At 33.1% G+C, this 18,172-nt stretch overlaps 1 protein-coding gene across 12 annotated transcripts in view; it reads left to right on the top strand.

The window, feature by feature from the left end:
* Positions 1 to 18,172, top strand: part of MLLT10 (MLLT10 histone lysine methyltransferase DOT1L cofactor) — a 223,698-nt gene that overhangs the window by 149,207 nt on the left and 56,319 nt on the right. For 9 of the 12 annotated variants that reach the window (XR_010023857.1, XR_010023858.1, XR_010023859.1 and 6 more), the window contains 4 exons: positions 657 to 912; positions 3,692 to 4,261; positions 11,209 to 11,253; positions 12,106 to 12,138. Coding sequence is in view for 9 of the 12 variants with exons in the window: in XM_063099795.1 (XP_062955865.1) it covers positions 657 to 912; positions 3,692 to 4,261; positions 11,209 to 11,253; positions 12,106 to 12,138 (904 nt within the window). In the remaining 3 variants the exon portion in view is untranslated. The remainder of the gene's footprint in view (positions 1 to 656; positions 913 to 3,691; positions 4,262 to 11,208; positions 11,254 to 12,105; positions 12,139 to 18,172) is intronic. The other 3 variants (XM_063099801.1, XM_063099797.1, XM_063099802.1) reach the window with 3 other exon arrangements.

Below are 18,172 nucleotides of genomic sequence, written 5' to 3' on the forward strand. Positions count from 1 at the left end.
AATTCTTGCCCTTGGGCCGAGCCCGTGGCGCACTTGGTAGAGTGCTGCGCTGGCAGCGCGGGGACGCTCCCGCCGCGGGTTCGGATCCTATATAGGACTGACCGGTGCACTCACTGGCTGAGTGCCGGTCACGAAAAAACGACAAAAAAAAAAAAAAATTCTTGCCCTGTTCTATGCTAGAGCCTTATAAACTCATGGATATGGTCCTCTAATGGATTTGTAGCACCTTAGTTCTCTCTATTTGTCATCTTCTTGTGTTGAACCCTAAAACTTATTTTAATTTCATGTCAAGAAAGTAGTATGTTCTTGTTGAAAAAGATGTTGCTTGAGAAATGAATACCTTCAGTATTACTATTTGTCTCTTAAATATGACTAATACATAACTAATTATTGCAGTTTGATCCTCAGATAGCCATACTACAAATTATCTATACTTTTTTTTTTTAATAAATGTAGTTATAACAGGCTGTAAAATAATTGTTTTTACATGATTTTCTTAGGTGCACTGATTTATTTTTAGAACTGAAATTTTCATATGTGTATCTTACAAGTCCAGTAATTACTTATTATTAGTAATGTGCCACCTATTGTTTTCTGTAGCCAAAATGTAATCAGTTTTTTTTCCTTTTACTTCCTTTTTTGAACCAAAATGTTAGACTTATACAAGCACTAGCAACAACTCTATATCTGGATCATTGAAGCGCTTGGAAGATACTACAGCACGATTTACAAATGCAAATTTCCAGGAAGTGTCTGCACACACCTCTAGTGGAAAAGATGTTTCAGAGGCTAGAGGGTCAGAGGGCAAAGGGAAGAAATCTTCAGCTCACAGCTCAGGTCAAAGGGGAAGAAAGCCTGGTGGTGGAAGAAATCCAGGAACGACTGTGTCAGCAACTAGCCCCTTTCCACAAGGTATTAATTATGATGTTTTAGTTAAAATATGTGTTCTTATGATGGTCAGTAGTATCTATGCCTTGTAAAATAATTTATGTTTTACTTATAACTAATGGATTGTTCTAGATTATTATATGATTAGTTGCTATAATAAGATTACTTCAAAGACCAGTGTTTCCTGTTAAAATGTTTCTGAGACCTTTCCTTTCTTTCTGTGTTATGTTTTGTGCTTTCAACATTGAACTGTAATTTTAATATTGAAGTAGATAGAATATGCTTAAGATTGGGGCAAAAAACAATAAAAGCTAGAGTTTTTCCTTCCCCTCTATAAAGCATTCTTTTCTATAATTTTTTTAACCTTTCCTAATTAAAACATTAAAATAGTTAAGATTTACATTTTTAGTAGGTAAATAAATACCGAGCAATTTTTAGGGGACCTAAATAGGTCTAAGTAAATAATAGTTGTTGATTAATAGTAGATTAATTTTGAAGCTTGAAGTTTAAAGTAGAATTTTGATCAGGCTACATATATTTTGTGGTCAGGCTGCTACATATAGCATGTCCAGTTAAATTTGGATTTCAGGTTAAAAAAAAAAAGTAATATTTTAGTATAAGCATGTTCCAAATATTGCATGGAACATATTTATACTGACAAATAATTTGCTTAACTGAAATTCAAAATTAACTGGGCATGCTGTATTTTATATGGCAACCCTGTTTTATGGAGAACAGAATAATTTAGCTGAACTTTAGAATACATTAACCCTCTGTTCTAGGTTTTTACTGTGTGTGATTTTTTAAATATCAACATAAATATTTTGAGAAACAAATGTTAAAACTGTTGGAGGAAAATATATTAGTAAAATATACAATAAATGCCCTTTTTTCCTCTTTGACTCCTAGGAGTAAATGAGAAAAGAAAATTATATCCAAAATCTAGCAGGATATAATTTGAATATATAGAAAGATTGCTTTGTCTGCTGACCTCTCAATAAAAAGTATATTATTAAGTCATTTAGAAAAGAAATCTCCCATTTTCTTGAACTTCACAACACTGAAGAATCTGTATAAGCTCCATTAAGGCATGGTAGAGAGTGTGCTATGTTTTCATATCTGAGGTAGTAGTCTATAAAAGTTTTAAAAGTTGAAATTTAAAGATAGGCTATTTAAGATAATTGGTTGTATTTTTTCATAGCAGGTAGTATGTGAATTTTAGAAAATACACATTTAAAGTATTGCATGTACTAAGTTCTTTAAAGTATTTGCTACACTGGTGAGCTTTTGACACCAGCTGTAAAAAAAAGGATAGAAAAAAGATGGTGACAGATCAGAATGGATAATAAAGAACTTCTATGTAGTTGCTAATTATGGGGCCAATTGCAGTTATCCTTAAATGATTGATGTAATATAAATGGCTTCTTAATATATATGTTTTTACATATAGACATAGTCTGAAAATGTCCATACAGGTATTATTACAAAAATCATTTTGTAAATTAATGAAACAGATATACTCTTGAAAGTGTTAAGTTTTGGAACCATTAATGTTCTTTTTAATAAGCCATTTCAGAAGGGGTTAAAATTTAAAAATTAAAACCCTGAGACTTTAATTAAAAAGAAATCATTTTGTGTGTGAGGGGAAAATATCTTTGTAAATACGTAGTTGGATTTATGTGTGATTACTCATGAATGTATTCTGCAATAAAATTTAACACTTAGCTTGAAATTTCCTTTCCACTTTATTTTGAGCTCTTGTTTCCAAACACTTTAGTTAAAATGTGATATAGCTCAGTTTTATGAAACATAATAGATGTGTTGTCACAACTGAGTCTAAACACTTGCTACTTCGTTTGTCAAGCATACACAGGTTTTGGGGAAATGGGATGGTGGACAAAACTATTGCTTCATCCCAGGCCATATTAATTTTCTACCAAATAAGAACCTTGAGGTTCTTATATCATAGTGACATGGTGGGCTACTAATGTTCTTTAACTGAAAGGTGGGGAGAGAATAAACAGTTGTGAAAGACATTTATGAAGGCTGTCTCTCCCGTGATTTTACTTTCATAAAAGCTATAGCAAAATGTTAGTGGCTGGTTTCATTTCTTTATGCGGCTCCATGGAGAGTGGACTGGGAGAATATAAGGTATAGATTAGGTTCTATGTGATCATTATTTTATCAAATCTCTGTTTTGTTGGGGTAGATTCAGCTGAATAATAGCTAAATAATAACAATTGCTGTTATGTCTTAAAGCTTAGAACTCATGACTTAAGGAACATCCTTTGGTTCTTATTGTATGTTGGGAATATTTATAATTATATCTTCAATATTTGGAAAAGAAGTTCCCCCAGATATTCAGAGTCAATTTGTAGTAGTCTTGTCAGCTCTCTTTGCATGACTGTCAAAAGGAGAAATTGCTGTTCTTCAGTCCTTCCTCAAGCATATACAAGGTGTTTGGGGAGAATTGAGAAATGTTACTATGGTAAAAGTAGGTTACATAAAGCACATCTTATATCTTAGTAATTGTATAAGTAATAGCTTGCAATACAGGAGTAAATGTTTAATATTACCTACAAAATAATTGTTTTTAAAGATAATGTCAGAGATAAACTTGATTTCAGTAAAATAACCTTTTTCAAATTTAGCTTTGTTATATTAGTGGTGTACTGAGATTTACAGTTTTTTTTTTTAACCCTCTCTTCTTTCTTATGATTGTACCACATCTACTGCTCACGGGAACTTTTGCATCCAATTTTTCTCCCCCCCCCCCTTTTTTTTTTTTTTTTTTTTACTACAGGCAGTTTTTCAGGAACTCCAGGCAGTGTAAAATCATCTTCTGGAAGTTCAGTGCAGTCTCCCCAGGATTTCATGAGCTTTACAGACTCAGATCTGCGTAATGACAGTTATACTCATTCCCAACAGTCATCCTCAACCAAAGATGTACATAAAGGAGAGGCTGGAAGCCAGGAAGGGGGGGTAAATAGTTTTAGTTCCTTAATTGGTCTCCCTTCGACCTCAGCTGTTATTTCACAACCTAAAAGCTTTGAAAATTCACCTGGAGATTTGGGTAATTCCAGCCTTCCTACAGCAGGATATAAGCGGGCTCAAACTTCTGGCATAGAAGAAGAAACTGTAAAGGAAAAGAAAAAGAAAGGAAATAAACAAAGTAAGCATGGGCCTGGTAGACCCAAAGGAAACAAAAACCAAGAGAATGTTTCTCATCTCTCAGTTTCTTCTGCTTCACCAACATCATCTGTAGCGTCAGCTGCAGGAAGTGTAACAAGCTCTAGTCTTCAGAAATCTCCTACGTTGCTCAGGAATGGAAGTTTACAAAGTCTTAGTGTTGGCTCATCTCCAGTTGGTTCAGGTAGGGATTTGCCCATTCTTCTTCTTCTCCCTCACTTTCACCACCATCCCCCCTTTCTCTTCCCCCAAAAGTTTTATACTGTTGTTATGATAATACTTTGAATTATACTAAGTGATGTTTAATTGAAGTGACATTTCTTAATTTTTCATTTTGTAATGAACAAAATGTGTTACAATCTTCAAAAGACAATTTGGTATTTGGAGAAAATGTTTGCCATTAATCTGATATTACTTAACTAAATGTAGGCTAAACAGTTTATTGGTCATCCAATACTTATGAAATACCTAGAATTCATCTTCTAATTTTTGCTTTTGCTTCACCTGCACAGTCTTTTAAAAACCAACCAAGAATTCAGATTGAAGGTGTGAGGTTTTTTGTGTTATGTTTTTGGTTGATGTTTCTTTTTGAGCTCTCTTTCTTAACGTCATTTTTAGTCCTCATTTTCTAAACAATTTCTCACATGTATATTACTTGAATTACTCTATCTGGAACACTTTTTAATTAGTGACAAATGATTTAAATTTATGGAATTTAGAAATCACATTTTATTTCAGGAGATACTTGACATGATTTAATTTTTGTTTTCAAATATGTTTGATGATTTTATCATTATTTTTATTATAGTGTAAGCGAGCTTATTTATGTTGCTATTCACACCATTGGGATACTTCTGGAACCTGCGATTTGTATTATGAATATTATTTTTAATTAAAAAAAATTATTGAAAATGCATATTTTAGGCAGATCCTTAACAGTTTTGATATTAACTTAAATGTCAGTGTTTATATTTTAAATTGCATCTTGAATTTGAGATAAATGGTTTCAATAAATGTTGATTGTAAACTTCACCCCTCATTTGGTTTTAAATTACTGATTGTTGAAATAACAAGTTTTTAGCTACAATGAACTGTTACGGATTGTATCAATTCTACTAGTTGGTGGGGAGGGTAGGTAGGAAATGATATGAAAAATACAATGTAATGAATGTTCATGTCTATTTAATAAATGTAGAATTTTGGATTGCTTTTATTTTTTAATAAATGTAGAATTTTGGATTGTTTTTATAGTTGTGCATATGCTAACTTTAGTAAGCAAACGTTAAGAAAGACCATTCCAACAGCTTTTGAAAAGGGCAGATGTGAGAAATATGAACTAACCTTTGCTATGTGCCAGGTTCTGTTAAGTGCTTTATATTTATTATGTCATTCAACAGCAGTTTTATGAAGTAAGGGCTATTAATGCTCCTGTTTTACAGCTGATAAAACTGAGGCTTTGAGAGGTAAAATAAGTTGCCCAAGATCACACAGCCAGGGGTGTCTTTCTATTTCTAATAGCTAGCTAGCCTCAGTGCCTTTGGTGGACCTGTTTGCCTGGCTTTTTTCAGAGATGAGTGGAACACGTACAAGGATTTGTTTCATTAATAGCATTAAGGATGGTTCTAGAGCAGAATTTTTCAGTCTTGATATTATTGACATTTTGGAGGGGATAATTCTTTGTGTATATCACTGCCCTGTGTATTGTAGGATGTTTGCCAGAATGCCCAGCTCCTGCCCACTAGATGCCAGTAGAACCCCGACATCATCTCTTACCCCTCAAGGATAATCACACATTTCTTCATACATTGTTAAATGTCCCCAAGGGACCAAAATTGCTTCTGGATAAGAAACACTATTTTAGAGGGAAAATATACATATAAATTTCAGTGAGAAAAAATTTTGTTGAAAAGATTTAAATTTATTACTCATTTGAAAATACATTTTAATTTATGTAATACATTTCTTTTGAGACGAGAAGGGCTTAGCTATTAGCCTTAGCCCCTGTCACAAAAAGTAAGTTTAGACAAATTTACTCAGAAAAAATTGAGTTCATATTCATTTTTAGCAAGAGGCACAGCAATCAGGTGGGTACCGTACTGAGAAAATTAAGCCTAAATTTGCTTTTGTGGAGAGTCTTCACTGATTTCCTGTAGTTTTGAAACATGGTCTGAAAATTCCTGAATTTCAGAATTTACGTTTGAATGCTTATTTGAAACACATCTTCAGGTTAATGGAGTTAAAATACTGATTTACATCCCTGAAAAGATTTTCCTACCTGTTACAGATATAGGGAGATTTTAGGTATGGGAAATAGTGTTTCTTACAGGATGATTATTTTCAGAGGGCAGTGTTTGTGGTACATCCGTGGCAGAAAAAAATTGGATCTGTATCTCTTTTACCTTATCATTTAGGAAAGCATAGTAATTTAGGGGGGGAATGCCCATAAATATTATTTCACAAAAATAAATAACAAATTTAACTTGCCAGGAATTGTGTTTAAAAGTCACTCTGAAGATTGTATATATCATGTTAAAGCTATAATTATGGAATAAGATTACTCACAAAACTATTGGAGATAATTTAAAATTTTTTATACATTTTAATAAAAGTTTTATGCGATCAGAGCATTTTCTTCCTGATAAATTTGGTAGTAAAAAGTCTGTCTAGAAGAGACTTAGCTAAATGCCATGAATATTTAGGAATTATGCCTTCTTAACCATAAAAAGTTAAAAATTGCTAATTGCTGATGAACGCTTAGTATGTGCCACATACTGTCAAGCACTTAAGATGCATTAAATTTATTACTTACTATATAGAAGAAGAAACTGAGACAGAATTCTCACATCTCTAAGTGGTGGAGGTATGCATTTTTCCTGATTCCAGAGCCATTTAATTATAAAATCCAACAGATGTTTGCTTATGAGGGTCTAAAACCAGTATAATGTCAGTTATACTTTAAGCAAAGTGGAGGGGGGAGGGCGGTATGAGTAAATTTAAACTAATAATTTACCTGTCAACAATAGTATTTCCTACTGGTATGAAAAGGTTAATTTTTCATTTGGACTAATTTTAAAGAGAAATCATTTAGTAATTGTAAAAGTAGGAACCTTCTTCCCATATGAATAAGTAGGAATGAGAAAATATATACTTTGTACCTCTATCATTAAGAATTGATTTGCTTTAATGACAGGTTGATTTTTTAGTAGTCCTGAAGGTGGCTTTTGTAAGCACCTGTTGGTCATGATGTTAGAGTATAATATACTACTATAGTACTAGCTCTATGAGGTAAGAGGCTATGTCTGTCAGTTCACTGCTGTATACCCACTGCCAGCATAGTGCTTTGAACATAATAAATGCTAAACTTCCTATTTAAAATGAATGAAGACCATTAGTAATCACTGAGAGCTTATTATGTGGTTAGTAGTATCCTGTGTGATTTTGGACTTGCCTTCCAAGTGTTTATGGTCAGGCTGCAAATGAAATTATTTTATTTGTAAAGATTTTCATGTAGCATTACTGGTCAGTTTAGGATGAGAAGTATTACTAAGTTGGAAAAGATTATAGAGAGATTGAATTGTATATTGGAGTAGGCAGGGAAAAAAAGGCCAACAATATTACCAGAAAAGAAAGTAAAGGTGTGTTGGGGATTAAGCCTAATAGAAACAAGAAGCTTGTGTTTGTGGCATAGTTTCAGGTAACATTGATTAAATAGGGCAGGATGGATTCAAGGAGAATTGAATGCCAGGCCAATGGGCTAATGGTCTTTATCTTAGAACAAGCATTCTGGACTGAATTCTGGCAACTTATCATTATTAAAGAATTTCGTTAATGCAAAATAAAAAACTATTGCCTCATTCAGCTTATGGTAATGGTAATATATTTGAGAGCACTCAACACTTTCTACAGACCTCTTTAGTCACCATCTCATTTGATCCTTGGAACAGTCCTGTAAAATAGGCAAGATAGCTGCCATTGTTGTTATCATTTCTCCTATTTTACCACAACTAGGACATAAACTAGAAGTAAAACTGCTTCTAATGATGTGATTATCTCTTGAAATTATTACCTAAAAGTATCGGTTTTAACAGCACTCAAAATTCTCTCATGACATGCTCAAATTGTAGCACAGTTTGTTACTACCCTAATAATAATAGTAGATAATTATTCTAGGAGCCCTAGGTCAAATCAGAATAGAAACCCAGAAAACACCTGTGAACTCCTTATCTAATGAAGGGTTTGGATTGTAAGATTTTTATTATGACTTGAAGTGCATCTTGATAAGTGGCCTACTGTTTAACTGTGACTTGTATAAAATGGAAAATCATTGTGTTGTTTTAAGTGACTGCTAAGGGTTGTACGTTTTTGGCTTATAGGTTATGTTAAGCTTTTGACTGAATTCTTTCCTATGTATATTCTTTGAGGATCTGAACAATTAGACACTCCACCTGTTCTTTTGAAACATCGAAAATTATATAGTATAGTATATAGTATATACTATAATACTAGTATATACAGATATATAAATACTAGTATATACTAAATATATAGTATAGTAGTTCCCCCTTATCCACTGGGGGTATTTTCAAGACACCCGGTAGATGCCTGAAACCAGGGATAGTGTTGTATATACATAACTATGATAAAGTTTAATTCATAAATTAGGCACAGTAAGAGAGTAATGACAGTAACTAATAATAAAATAGAACAGTTATAACAATATACTGTAATAAAAGTTATGTGAATGTGATCTCCCTCTCTTTCAAAATCTTTTTGTATGTAATATTTTCAGACCATGGATAAGGGCGACTACTGTATAGTGTTTGAAAGAGTTGACATGCTGTACTTGTCCTTTTCCTCATTCTTATTTATCTCCACCACATTATAAGAATTGTGACTAAAGTGAAAGTTGACAACATTTATTCTTTACAGAAATCAACATCTTGGTATTTTCTCTGAGAAAAATCTGGTATTCGTTAAATGACAGGGGGTTCATGGTTTAGCATTAACTTTTTTTCTTGGGGTGTACTATGTTCTTTCAAAGTATATGGTTCCCCATTTTTTTTAAATCTTAAGTTTCTAGTTCTTTAATATACTGCTGCTATACCTTTCTAAAACAAGATACTTGAAATCTGTTTCAATGCTAACATTCTGTAGTGATAATAAATACTACAAAAAGTGGTTTTGGTTGTGATCAATTTCATAGAGACAAGTTGTTAATGTAAATACTTAAAGAGAAGTGTTTTTCTGGTTTCTACTGAAATGTGAAGGTTATGAAATTTCAACCTGAGCCCTTCTAACTATCAAAGAGTTCTTACTAAACATATTCCTATTTATATCGTATCCATTTAGGTTAGTAAAATGAAACTGAAAGTCTTTCCCTGGTAAAATATTTTCATTGGGAATAGACCTGACTCTGTAAACAAATAAGGGAATCATAACGATATAAATATTAGTTCAGTAAACTCTCCACAGTAGAACTACTAATAAGGTATTGTAGACCAAGGACTAGGTACAATTAGTGAGCATAATTCAAACCCGTCTGGGCTATACCTTGGAATTTGCTTTCTTGGAAAATCCCCTGATTTTGTTTTGGTCTTTGATGATTTGCATATTTGCCAGCCCTGTGTTATGGTTGTGTTTTTGCAAGTGCTTGATTAAGGGCTAGAATAGCCATATTCCAGTTTTCCCCCTGAGAAAATTCTTTTGCTATTTTTAGTGTTCTTTAATTATTTTTTCAGCACCATTCCAAGTAGCTGTTGTTTCTCTAAAGTATACCGTGTCAATATCTTCAGTAGCCCCCTTTTAAATCTCACTTAACATTAGATTTGTTAACGAGGAATTAAGGTGGAAAATTCCCCACCATGTCTCATTTTTTTAATGTCATCTGGAAAGGACTTACGCCAAAGCCTACATTATTTCTAGATTGGACTAAATGATTTTTTTTAACAGCTGCTTTTTTTTTTTTTTTAACTTTTTTATTTTTTACATCATGGTAATTGCAAGTGAGTGCTGTCTTGCTCTGTCTTGCTTTGTCTTTCTTAGTTCAAGTTATTCAGGGTGGGCCCATGATTAGACTAGACTTTTCAGGTAAATATGTGGACATATGTGTGAGTGGTGGTTCCCTAGGAGGCTCTGTTGCATATATGGTTCCTAGAGGCCATGTTTTTGGTTAAGTAATATCCAGGTAATTCCCAGCTGTCCCTCCTTTTAAAAATTTTTGCTCACAGTGTTAGCCAAAGGGAATACTAGCTGTTTCTAGGATGAGCAAGTCAGGTCCTTTGACTCATAGCCTTGGTCTTGGTTTTATCAATTATTTTTTCCCTTGGAATGCCATGTAGAAATTTATTTTCCATATTCTGAGCAGCATTTGCTTTTAGCAGTATTTTATTGCCTCAGGTTGAGTGGAATAAAAGCATAAGAGTAATATCTTATTCATTCATTATCTTTGTCAAAAAGAAAAGGTACAAGAAAGTGAGCTGAGTGTAGTTTAATAAATTTTATACTGTTATACAAGTCATAATGGACTTCTGGTCATATATAAACTAAATAATTATACTTAAATTGTAATTTCTAATTGACCACAGTATTCAAATGTTTTTGATAAACTGCTCCCATCTAATGAATTATCTAAAGTACATTAGCATATCATGTTGATAAGTATACTCTCTTATTAATGAAGCCATTTATTCTCAGGTGCTTATTATGGAGATTCATCTGTAAGCCCTTATATCTTTTCCTCACCCTTTGCACACACACATACATTCCTACACTATCCCTTTAAGATTTGTGAGAATTAGGGGCTGGCTGGTTAGCTCAGTTGATTAGAGCATGGTGTTATAACACCAAGGTCAAGGGTTTGGATCCCCATACCAGCCAGCCACCATAAATAGATAGATTAGACAGATACCTAGATACACAGATAGATAGATTTGTGAGAATTCCATTACATTTGGTCCTCCTACCTCTCACATCCCAATTATTAGCTTATAATTTTTGTTCTTGCAATTCTGTTTGGCCTACTCAGCCAGACTTTTAGGTGTATTTTCCCCTGTTTTTTCTGGCCTATTTCTTTTCTACCCTTGAGTCACTGGCAACTTCTGTGCTGATTTCCTTTCTCCTCCCTCCCAACAGAAATTTCCATGCAGTATCGGCATGATGGAGCTTGTCCAACAACTAGTAAGTTGTCGAACTGGGTTGGTAAACCCAGGCTTTTTGACTCCTACTGTAGTGCTTTTCCTAGTATATTGTGGCACCTTTGAGCCTCTAAATTTTAATTTTCCAAAGTGCAATTGGTTCTTAAATGAATAGATTTCCTACAAAGATTTCTTAACATATTGCTTTGTCTTATGTTCAGGATCCATATTACAGTCAAATTGTGGGTAAATTTTAATTATTGTTGGCCTGATAATGTGCTTCCATTGCAGAATTTTGACTTCTCCTCGATGAAATAATATTTTCTGTATTTTGGTTTCCATTAGTCTTAATGTTAATATAACTTTTTAATGTTTGCATATTGGCATTAGGTAGCTTTCTTGCTTAGACCTTTACATATGTTGAGACTTTATTGTACCAAAGTCTAGGAAATGAGAATGTTTGAATAGGGTGAGATGATATAATGAGGTTTTTCTTTATAATAAATATTGTTGTGTGTGCCCTAAAGTAGAATTACCTATATAGAATTGCATACTATAGATGGTCACTTTTAGCAAGACCTTACATAGTTAGACTACTAAATATATTTTGAAAAGCGATTTAAAATATATATTTATTGCTATGAAAATTGTCATCATTATGACAATATAAGATATTATTTCAATTTAGTAGGTAATATATTGGAAAATGGAACACAATATTTAGAAATTTATAACAAGTACAAACTGAGCCAAGCTTGCAGTTTTAATGATTCAAACAATGATACATCATGGACTTACTGAAATTTTATTATACCGATTCATTCTATGCCTGTGTATTTCTTTTGTGTGTTTGAGAATGATCTTAACCTGAAGTCCTTTTTTCCTTACTTAAAAGCTTTCTCAGAGTTGCTGAATGCAATACACAATGGTAAGTTTTATTAGAATCTTCTTTAGTGGCTCATTTATCACAAAGATTGCCTTTTGTAAAGAATCCTGATTGAAAGCTAGCATGTTCTATTGATTAGATGAAATCCAGCACTGTATTGAGTCAATTGTTCAGCACCTTAGTGAAAACTTTTTGTAGATTGTTTACAGGAGGATGGTAGGTAGGTCAATATAGTTCATCGTTTTGGCTTTTATTGTCTCTTCTTGAGGCAAAATGATAAAGTTCTAAGTTTCTGAAAGTCTTTTTATTTTTGCAAATAGTTTTCTAGTTCTTTTGAGCTCTCTCTTGCAATGCAGTAGGCAATTGGTGCCTATATCAGCAATTTGCTGCTTCTAACTACAACTTAGAATGTGAGCTTTATTTTTTAGGATTTTTGTTTATTAATGTATAGAGTACTTTTATTATTTTACCTTCATATTCCATATAGCAAATAAATGCAAGATAGCTTTTTAAATTGAATCTACTTTGGGACCAGATTTTTACAGTGGAGTTGCATCTTCTGCTGGGTTGGATTCTGAAATCAGCATAAGGCAAATCCTATCATTTTTCACTTTTGCAGTGTAATTATAATGAAGATGATTGTTGCAAAAATGTTTGGGGGTTTCTTCAGTTTCCCCAAGAACCTTACTTAATCCTTTTATGTTCAAAACTCTTTTTAATGTAGTGTCATCTTTGTTGATTTTCTTCAACTTTGTTGCAGACTATTTACATGATTCTAAGCAGTTTTCCAATACCTTTTCGTTAACTTTATGAAATCTTGCATTTTTCTTACATAGTTTAATTTGTGGTTGATTTACATTGTGTGTGGATTGTATTGTCAGATGTTTAAAATATTGACAACCAGCAAGGGACCAATGACATAGCCAGCAGTAGTAGATACTCCTCTTGCTTTGAGGATGAGGGTAGAAAATTCATTTTATACGATGATTTTGTTAATAAGTACGTTTACTTACAGATCTTGCTTGCCTATGCAACTTGTACCTCCAGATACTTAGGTAAAGGTTACTCTAGATAACAAGAAACTCCTGAACATTGGATATCTAGTAAAAGGAATTGGAAGAATTCTTGAGAATAAACTCAATCTGTTATCATTCTTTGGTAGAGAAGCACAAAAGCCGAAGAAATTTAACATCTTTTTCAGTTTGCATAGGTAAATTTAGACTCGCTCTTTAATTTTTGGAATATACTGGAATTTGGAGGCATCCTTAACATTTTAAAAATGTGTACTTGGAGTAAAAAGAAAGTAGACATCACGCAGAGCAATTATGAAGGAACTGCCGTGTAAATCCTTTGATGCCATTATTAAATGACAAAAGAACTGGGTTGTATTTAATGGGACAATTGTCATGTTACTCAGTAGGTGAATAAATTAGTGTTATAGGAATAATATCATAAACCTGAGTTTTAAAATTTTGGGTTTAACAAGATTGTGTTTTAGAGAGAACTCTTTAATAGTGCAGTCAGACGCTGTGTTTTCTCAGTCACATAATGTAGAGGATAGAAGTACATAATGGACTTACATTTTTTATTGCAAAGGCAAGTATAGGACTGATACCTAGTGAATGATATTTAGCCTATGGGTGATTGAGGGAAAATCATTTGTATGTAGTTGGAAAAATCTGTATTGTGTTTTCTCTTTTTGTGTTAGCTTTTTTAAGAAATTGTGGTTAAAATACAAATAACTTTTTAAATTCAGTAGTGTTCAGTATATTCACACTCTTGTACAACCAATCTCCAGAAACTTTTTCGTCTTTTAAATCTGAAACTCTACAGCTATTGAACAACTCTCCATTTCCCTCCTCCTAGCTCTCCAGTACAGTGTCAACTGGAATTGGTGAGAACACACATCCTTGTCATGTTCCCTCATCTAATGGAAAGCTTTCAGCCTTTCTCACCATTAAGTATGATGTTAGCTGTGGGTTATTCATAGATGCCATTCATCAGGTTGAGGACATTTGAGTACTGACTAAATCTCTTTGTGTGTTTTAGGTCAATTGAGATTTTTCCATTTCTTCTTGTGTCAGTTTTGGTAGTTGTATGTTTATCTAAATTTGCCCATTTCATCTGTACCATCTAATTAATTGTCATACAGTTATTCATAGTATTCTCTTATAATCCTTTTTATTTTGAGAAATTTAGTAGTCATATCCCCTTTTTATTCTTGATTTTAGTACTTTGAGTCTTCTCTCCTTTTTTCTTTGTCACTCTAGCTAAAGGTTGTCAAATTTTATTGATATTACAAAGAACAAATCTTTATTTTGTTCATTTCCTCTATCATTTTCCTATTCTCCATGTTTATCTCTGCTCTTATGTTTATTATTTCCTTTTTTCTACTTGCCTTCAGTTTAGTTTGCTCTTTTTCTAGTTTCTTAAATTGGAAGGTTAGATTATTGATTTGAGATCTTCCCCTACTCCTGAAAGTAGGCCTTTATAGCTATATATTTCTTTCTGAGATTATGTCAGTATCTTTTATGATTTCTTTCACTATTCCTTAATTGTTTTTTTCCCTCACTATTTTCTCCTCTACTCTTTTACTTATCCTATGCATAGTGTCTTGGAAATTATTTATGCTTCAACTATTATCTATACTCCTTAGCTTCCCAAATTTGTCCCTTCAATTTAGACTTTTCTCCTGACTCATATTTCCAAAAACCTAATAAACCTCAGCTCTTATATTCCTACTCTAAGCCTGGTTCTCAAGCTCTTGTATTTATCTCTTTATGGTACTCAGCTACCTAAACCAGATTTATGCTAGGAAGGTAACCTAAACTCTCCCTCTTATTTTCTTGGTCATCATTTTTTTAAAAAGTTTTTTTCTATTATTCATCAATTTGACTTTATTTTCCTTTATATTTCTTTCTATCTACCTCTATCTTTTGGCTGCTGGCTGGTAAAGAGATTGAATCCTGGACCTTGGTGTTATCAGCACCATACTCTAACTGACTGAGCTAACCAGCCAGCCTTTTCTTTGTATTTCTGCTGCCCCTGTGTATTAGTCAATTTTCTGTCACTTATAACACAATACTTGAAAGTGGTTAATTAATAAAGAAAAGAAATTTATTTCATAGTGTTTTGGAGGCTGGGAAGCCCAACATTGAAGGAGTACATCTGGTGAGGGCCTTCTTCCTGTTGAGGACTCTGCAGAGTCCCAGGGTGGCATAGGATATCACGTGGCAGGAGGGCAAGAGTGTAATAACTTGCTTGCTTCTTCTCTTTTTAAAGCTACCAGTCTACTCTTGTGACAACCCATTAATCCATAAATGGATTAATTCATTCATGAAGGCGTAGACCTCATGGTCCAGTTACTTCTTGAGGGACCCACCTTTCAAATACCAAATTAGGGATTATGAGCTTTGGAGGAGACGAATATTCAAACCGTGGTATCCTGCTTCATTAAGTAGTACATTGCCAGTCTACTAACGCTTCATTCCGTTACCCAGTTCATTCTCTAGATGCTGCCAGAATTGATGGTCTATCTAAAACGCAGATCTTACTTAAAGAATTTTCTGATACTTATGGGACAAAATTCATACTCCTTCATATGCATGGCATATAGAGTTTTTTATAACTTAACTTTACCTGATTCTCTAGTCCTATCTCTTCTCGTCAACTTTACGCTACATCAGTATAAGCTACTTGTACTTTCCCAATAGACTGTACTATTCTCTGCAAAATCTGTAATTTAGACAGTTATTTACATTTCTATAATAATATCTTAGTCATATTTATCTCACATTTGTGAAACTTAAAAAAAATCTCTTCCATTAGACAGTTGAGACTGGATTATTTTCATTATTTGCTCTTTAACATCTGATGCATTTCAGGATGTTTTATATAGAACTTTAAAAAATGAAAATGTATTACTTCACTGAAACTTGTTCTGAAAAATTAATGAAAGTATAAGGACCAAGGAAATAATTGTATATTAATAGTCTCAGACATTGAGTTTTAAGCATACATCTTGATAGGATGTTTCTTAGGATCTTAGGACTTAATGGTCATTGTTCTTTTGGGTGTGTGTGAAATATTTCATAAACTTTGGAAACTGGTGTTTTCAGGTAAGGAATTAAGAATAACACCAATACAAAGAAAAATACTTCTAGGAAAACACCTCACTGATCTCAAAAACCAAATTAGGCCCAGTAGGATAACTTTTATATGATTGCAGAAATTAAGGAAACTTAAAAATTGAAGAAATAATATTAAAATTATAGTCCCAACAAAGGAAAAAGAAAACAGAAAAGTTAGGAGAGATATATAACGTAAAATTTTTTTAGCAAATTTTGGAAACTTTCTAGGTAGTTTAGAAAGGCAAAGTAGTAAATACTTTAAACAGTACATGCAGGGTAAACTTTAAATAGGTGCCCATGAGAAAAGTTTCTTGTATTTCATGATACTTGTTTTGTGGTGGTGCCTTGGAACTAGGCAGCTTGACTAAGAGCATTCAGATTTCATGATCTTAATAAACTGTCAGTTCTGTTTCAATTGGTAGATGTATTTAAAATGCTTATAATAATAATAAAACAAATAATATGTATAGAAAGATTACAGTTTAGTTTTGAAATAATATGTATAGAAAGATTACAGTTGAAAGCTAGCATATAATCTTCTGATTTCCATCTTCCTGGTCTCAGTCTCAGGGATGATTTTGCTCTAGTGCTCCTAGGTTGTTTAATAATTTATTTACAGGTTTTTCTTCCTCACTAGACTATAAACTCATTTAGGGTCGAGGTTGGGTTTTATCGTTTTCATTTCATAAGTATTTAGCTCATTGTCTGATAGGCTGTCTATAAATGTTGAGTGAATGAATTGTTTGCAATTGCTACCCAGTCCTTGGATTCATATGCTCTTGGTAATATGTTCATTTTCTTTGAGAATTGAACTTTGCATTGGACAGTATTGTTTCTTTTCAGCACAATAACATGGTTCTTTGCCATAGTAATAGTTTCATTTGTTTGCTTGGCCTTTTTCACTTTTAATATAATTTTGAAGTAGGTTAAAGCAGTGAAAGAGCTTAGATCTATTTTTCACAGCAGTATATTGCTAATTGGTTTCTGTGTCCCATTTATTGTGCTTTTAAATCTCCTTTAATTATGACACTTAAGGTTTGTCACACTATGTCCATTAAACAAATCGCGCTTGATGGAGGAAGTAATGTTAACCATTTGTATGTGTCTGCTATAGGATGAGGATAAATATGAATGCCAGTTGATTTTAGAGGTGAACATTCTTCCTGAAGAATAGGATCCTATTCAGGTTTGTCAGACTCATTTGTAGGAAATTGGATATTTGTTCTTCATCTGTGTCTCCTTTTCGTTTCAGGGAAGAATTAAGTGGGTAGGAATCAAAGAACAGAGATGAGTAACCCTCAGGCATATAACTGTTCCACAGTCTATTATTTGAGATTCACTGTGTGTAATGACAAATTACTGATGGGATGAGTTGTCACTGTGAACAGTGTGGAGATTGAGAACTACTGATCTAGATCATTCCGGATCTAATTTTTTTTTTTTTTTTTTTTTTTAAATCACAACAGACTTACTTTTCCTTCTTTCCTGATTAAGTGGTCTGTTCTTTATGCTTTCACAGTAAATTGTCACGTCTCAGGATATAACAAGTGCTATGAAGTTTGTTCTCATTGGCATAACTGTGAATCACTTGGTAAAGCGTAATTAGGGGGGACAAAAAGGATCTGGGCCTTGGGCATGGTAAAAGGTTGCAAAATACATTGGTAGAGGGTTGAAACCCTGGAGAGAGTTACCTGAAGGAAAGTAAATCCAGATCTTAGAATTGTTTTCTTCAGTCAGGGAAATGGTAAAGAGCTAAGAGGGACACAGAGCACATGATGAAATGGTATGAAGTTATGGGCAAGGTTATGATTAAACCTGTGTAGGAAAGAATTTGATTCATACTATACAACCTTGCTAATAAATAGCGTAAGACATACACCAAGATCAGAAGACTTTTTACATTTCAAAGCTTCCAAGCTACTTTGTCACTATTGGTTCCTGGAAGA

The sequence above is a fragment of the Cynocephalus volans genome, chromosome 6 (assembly GCF_027409185.1).
Source record: "Cynocephalus volans isolate mCynVol1 chromosome 6, mCynVol1.pri, whole genome shotgun sequence".
NCBI classification, from domain to species: Eukaryota; Metazoa; Chordata; class Mammalia; order Dermoptera; family Cynocephalidae; genus Cynocephalus; species Cynocephalus volans.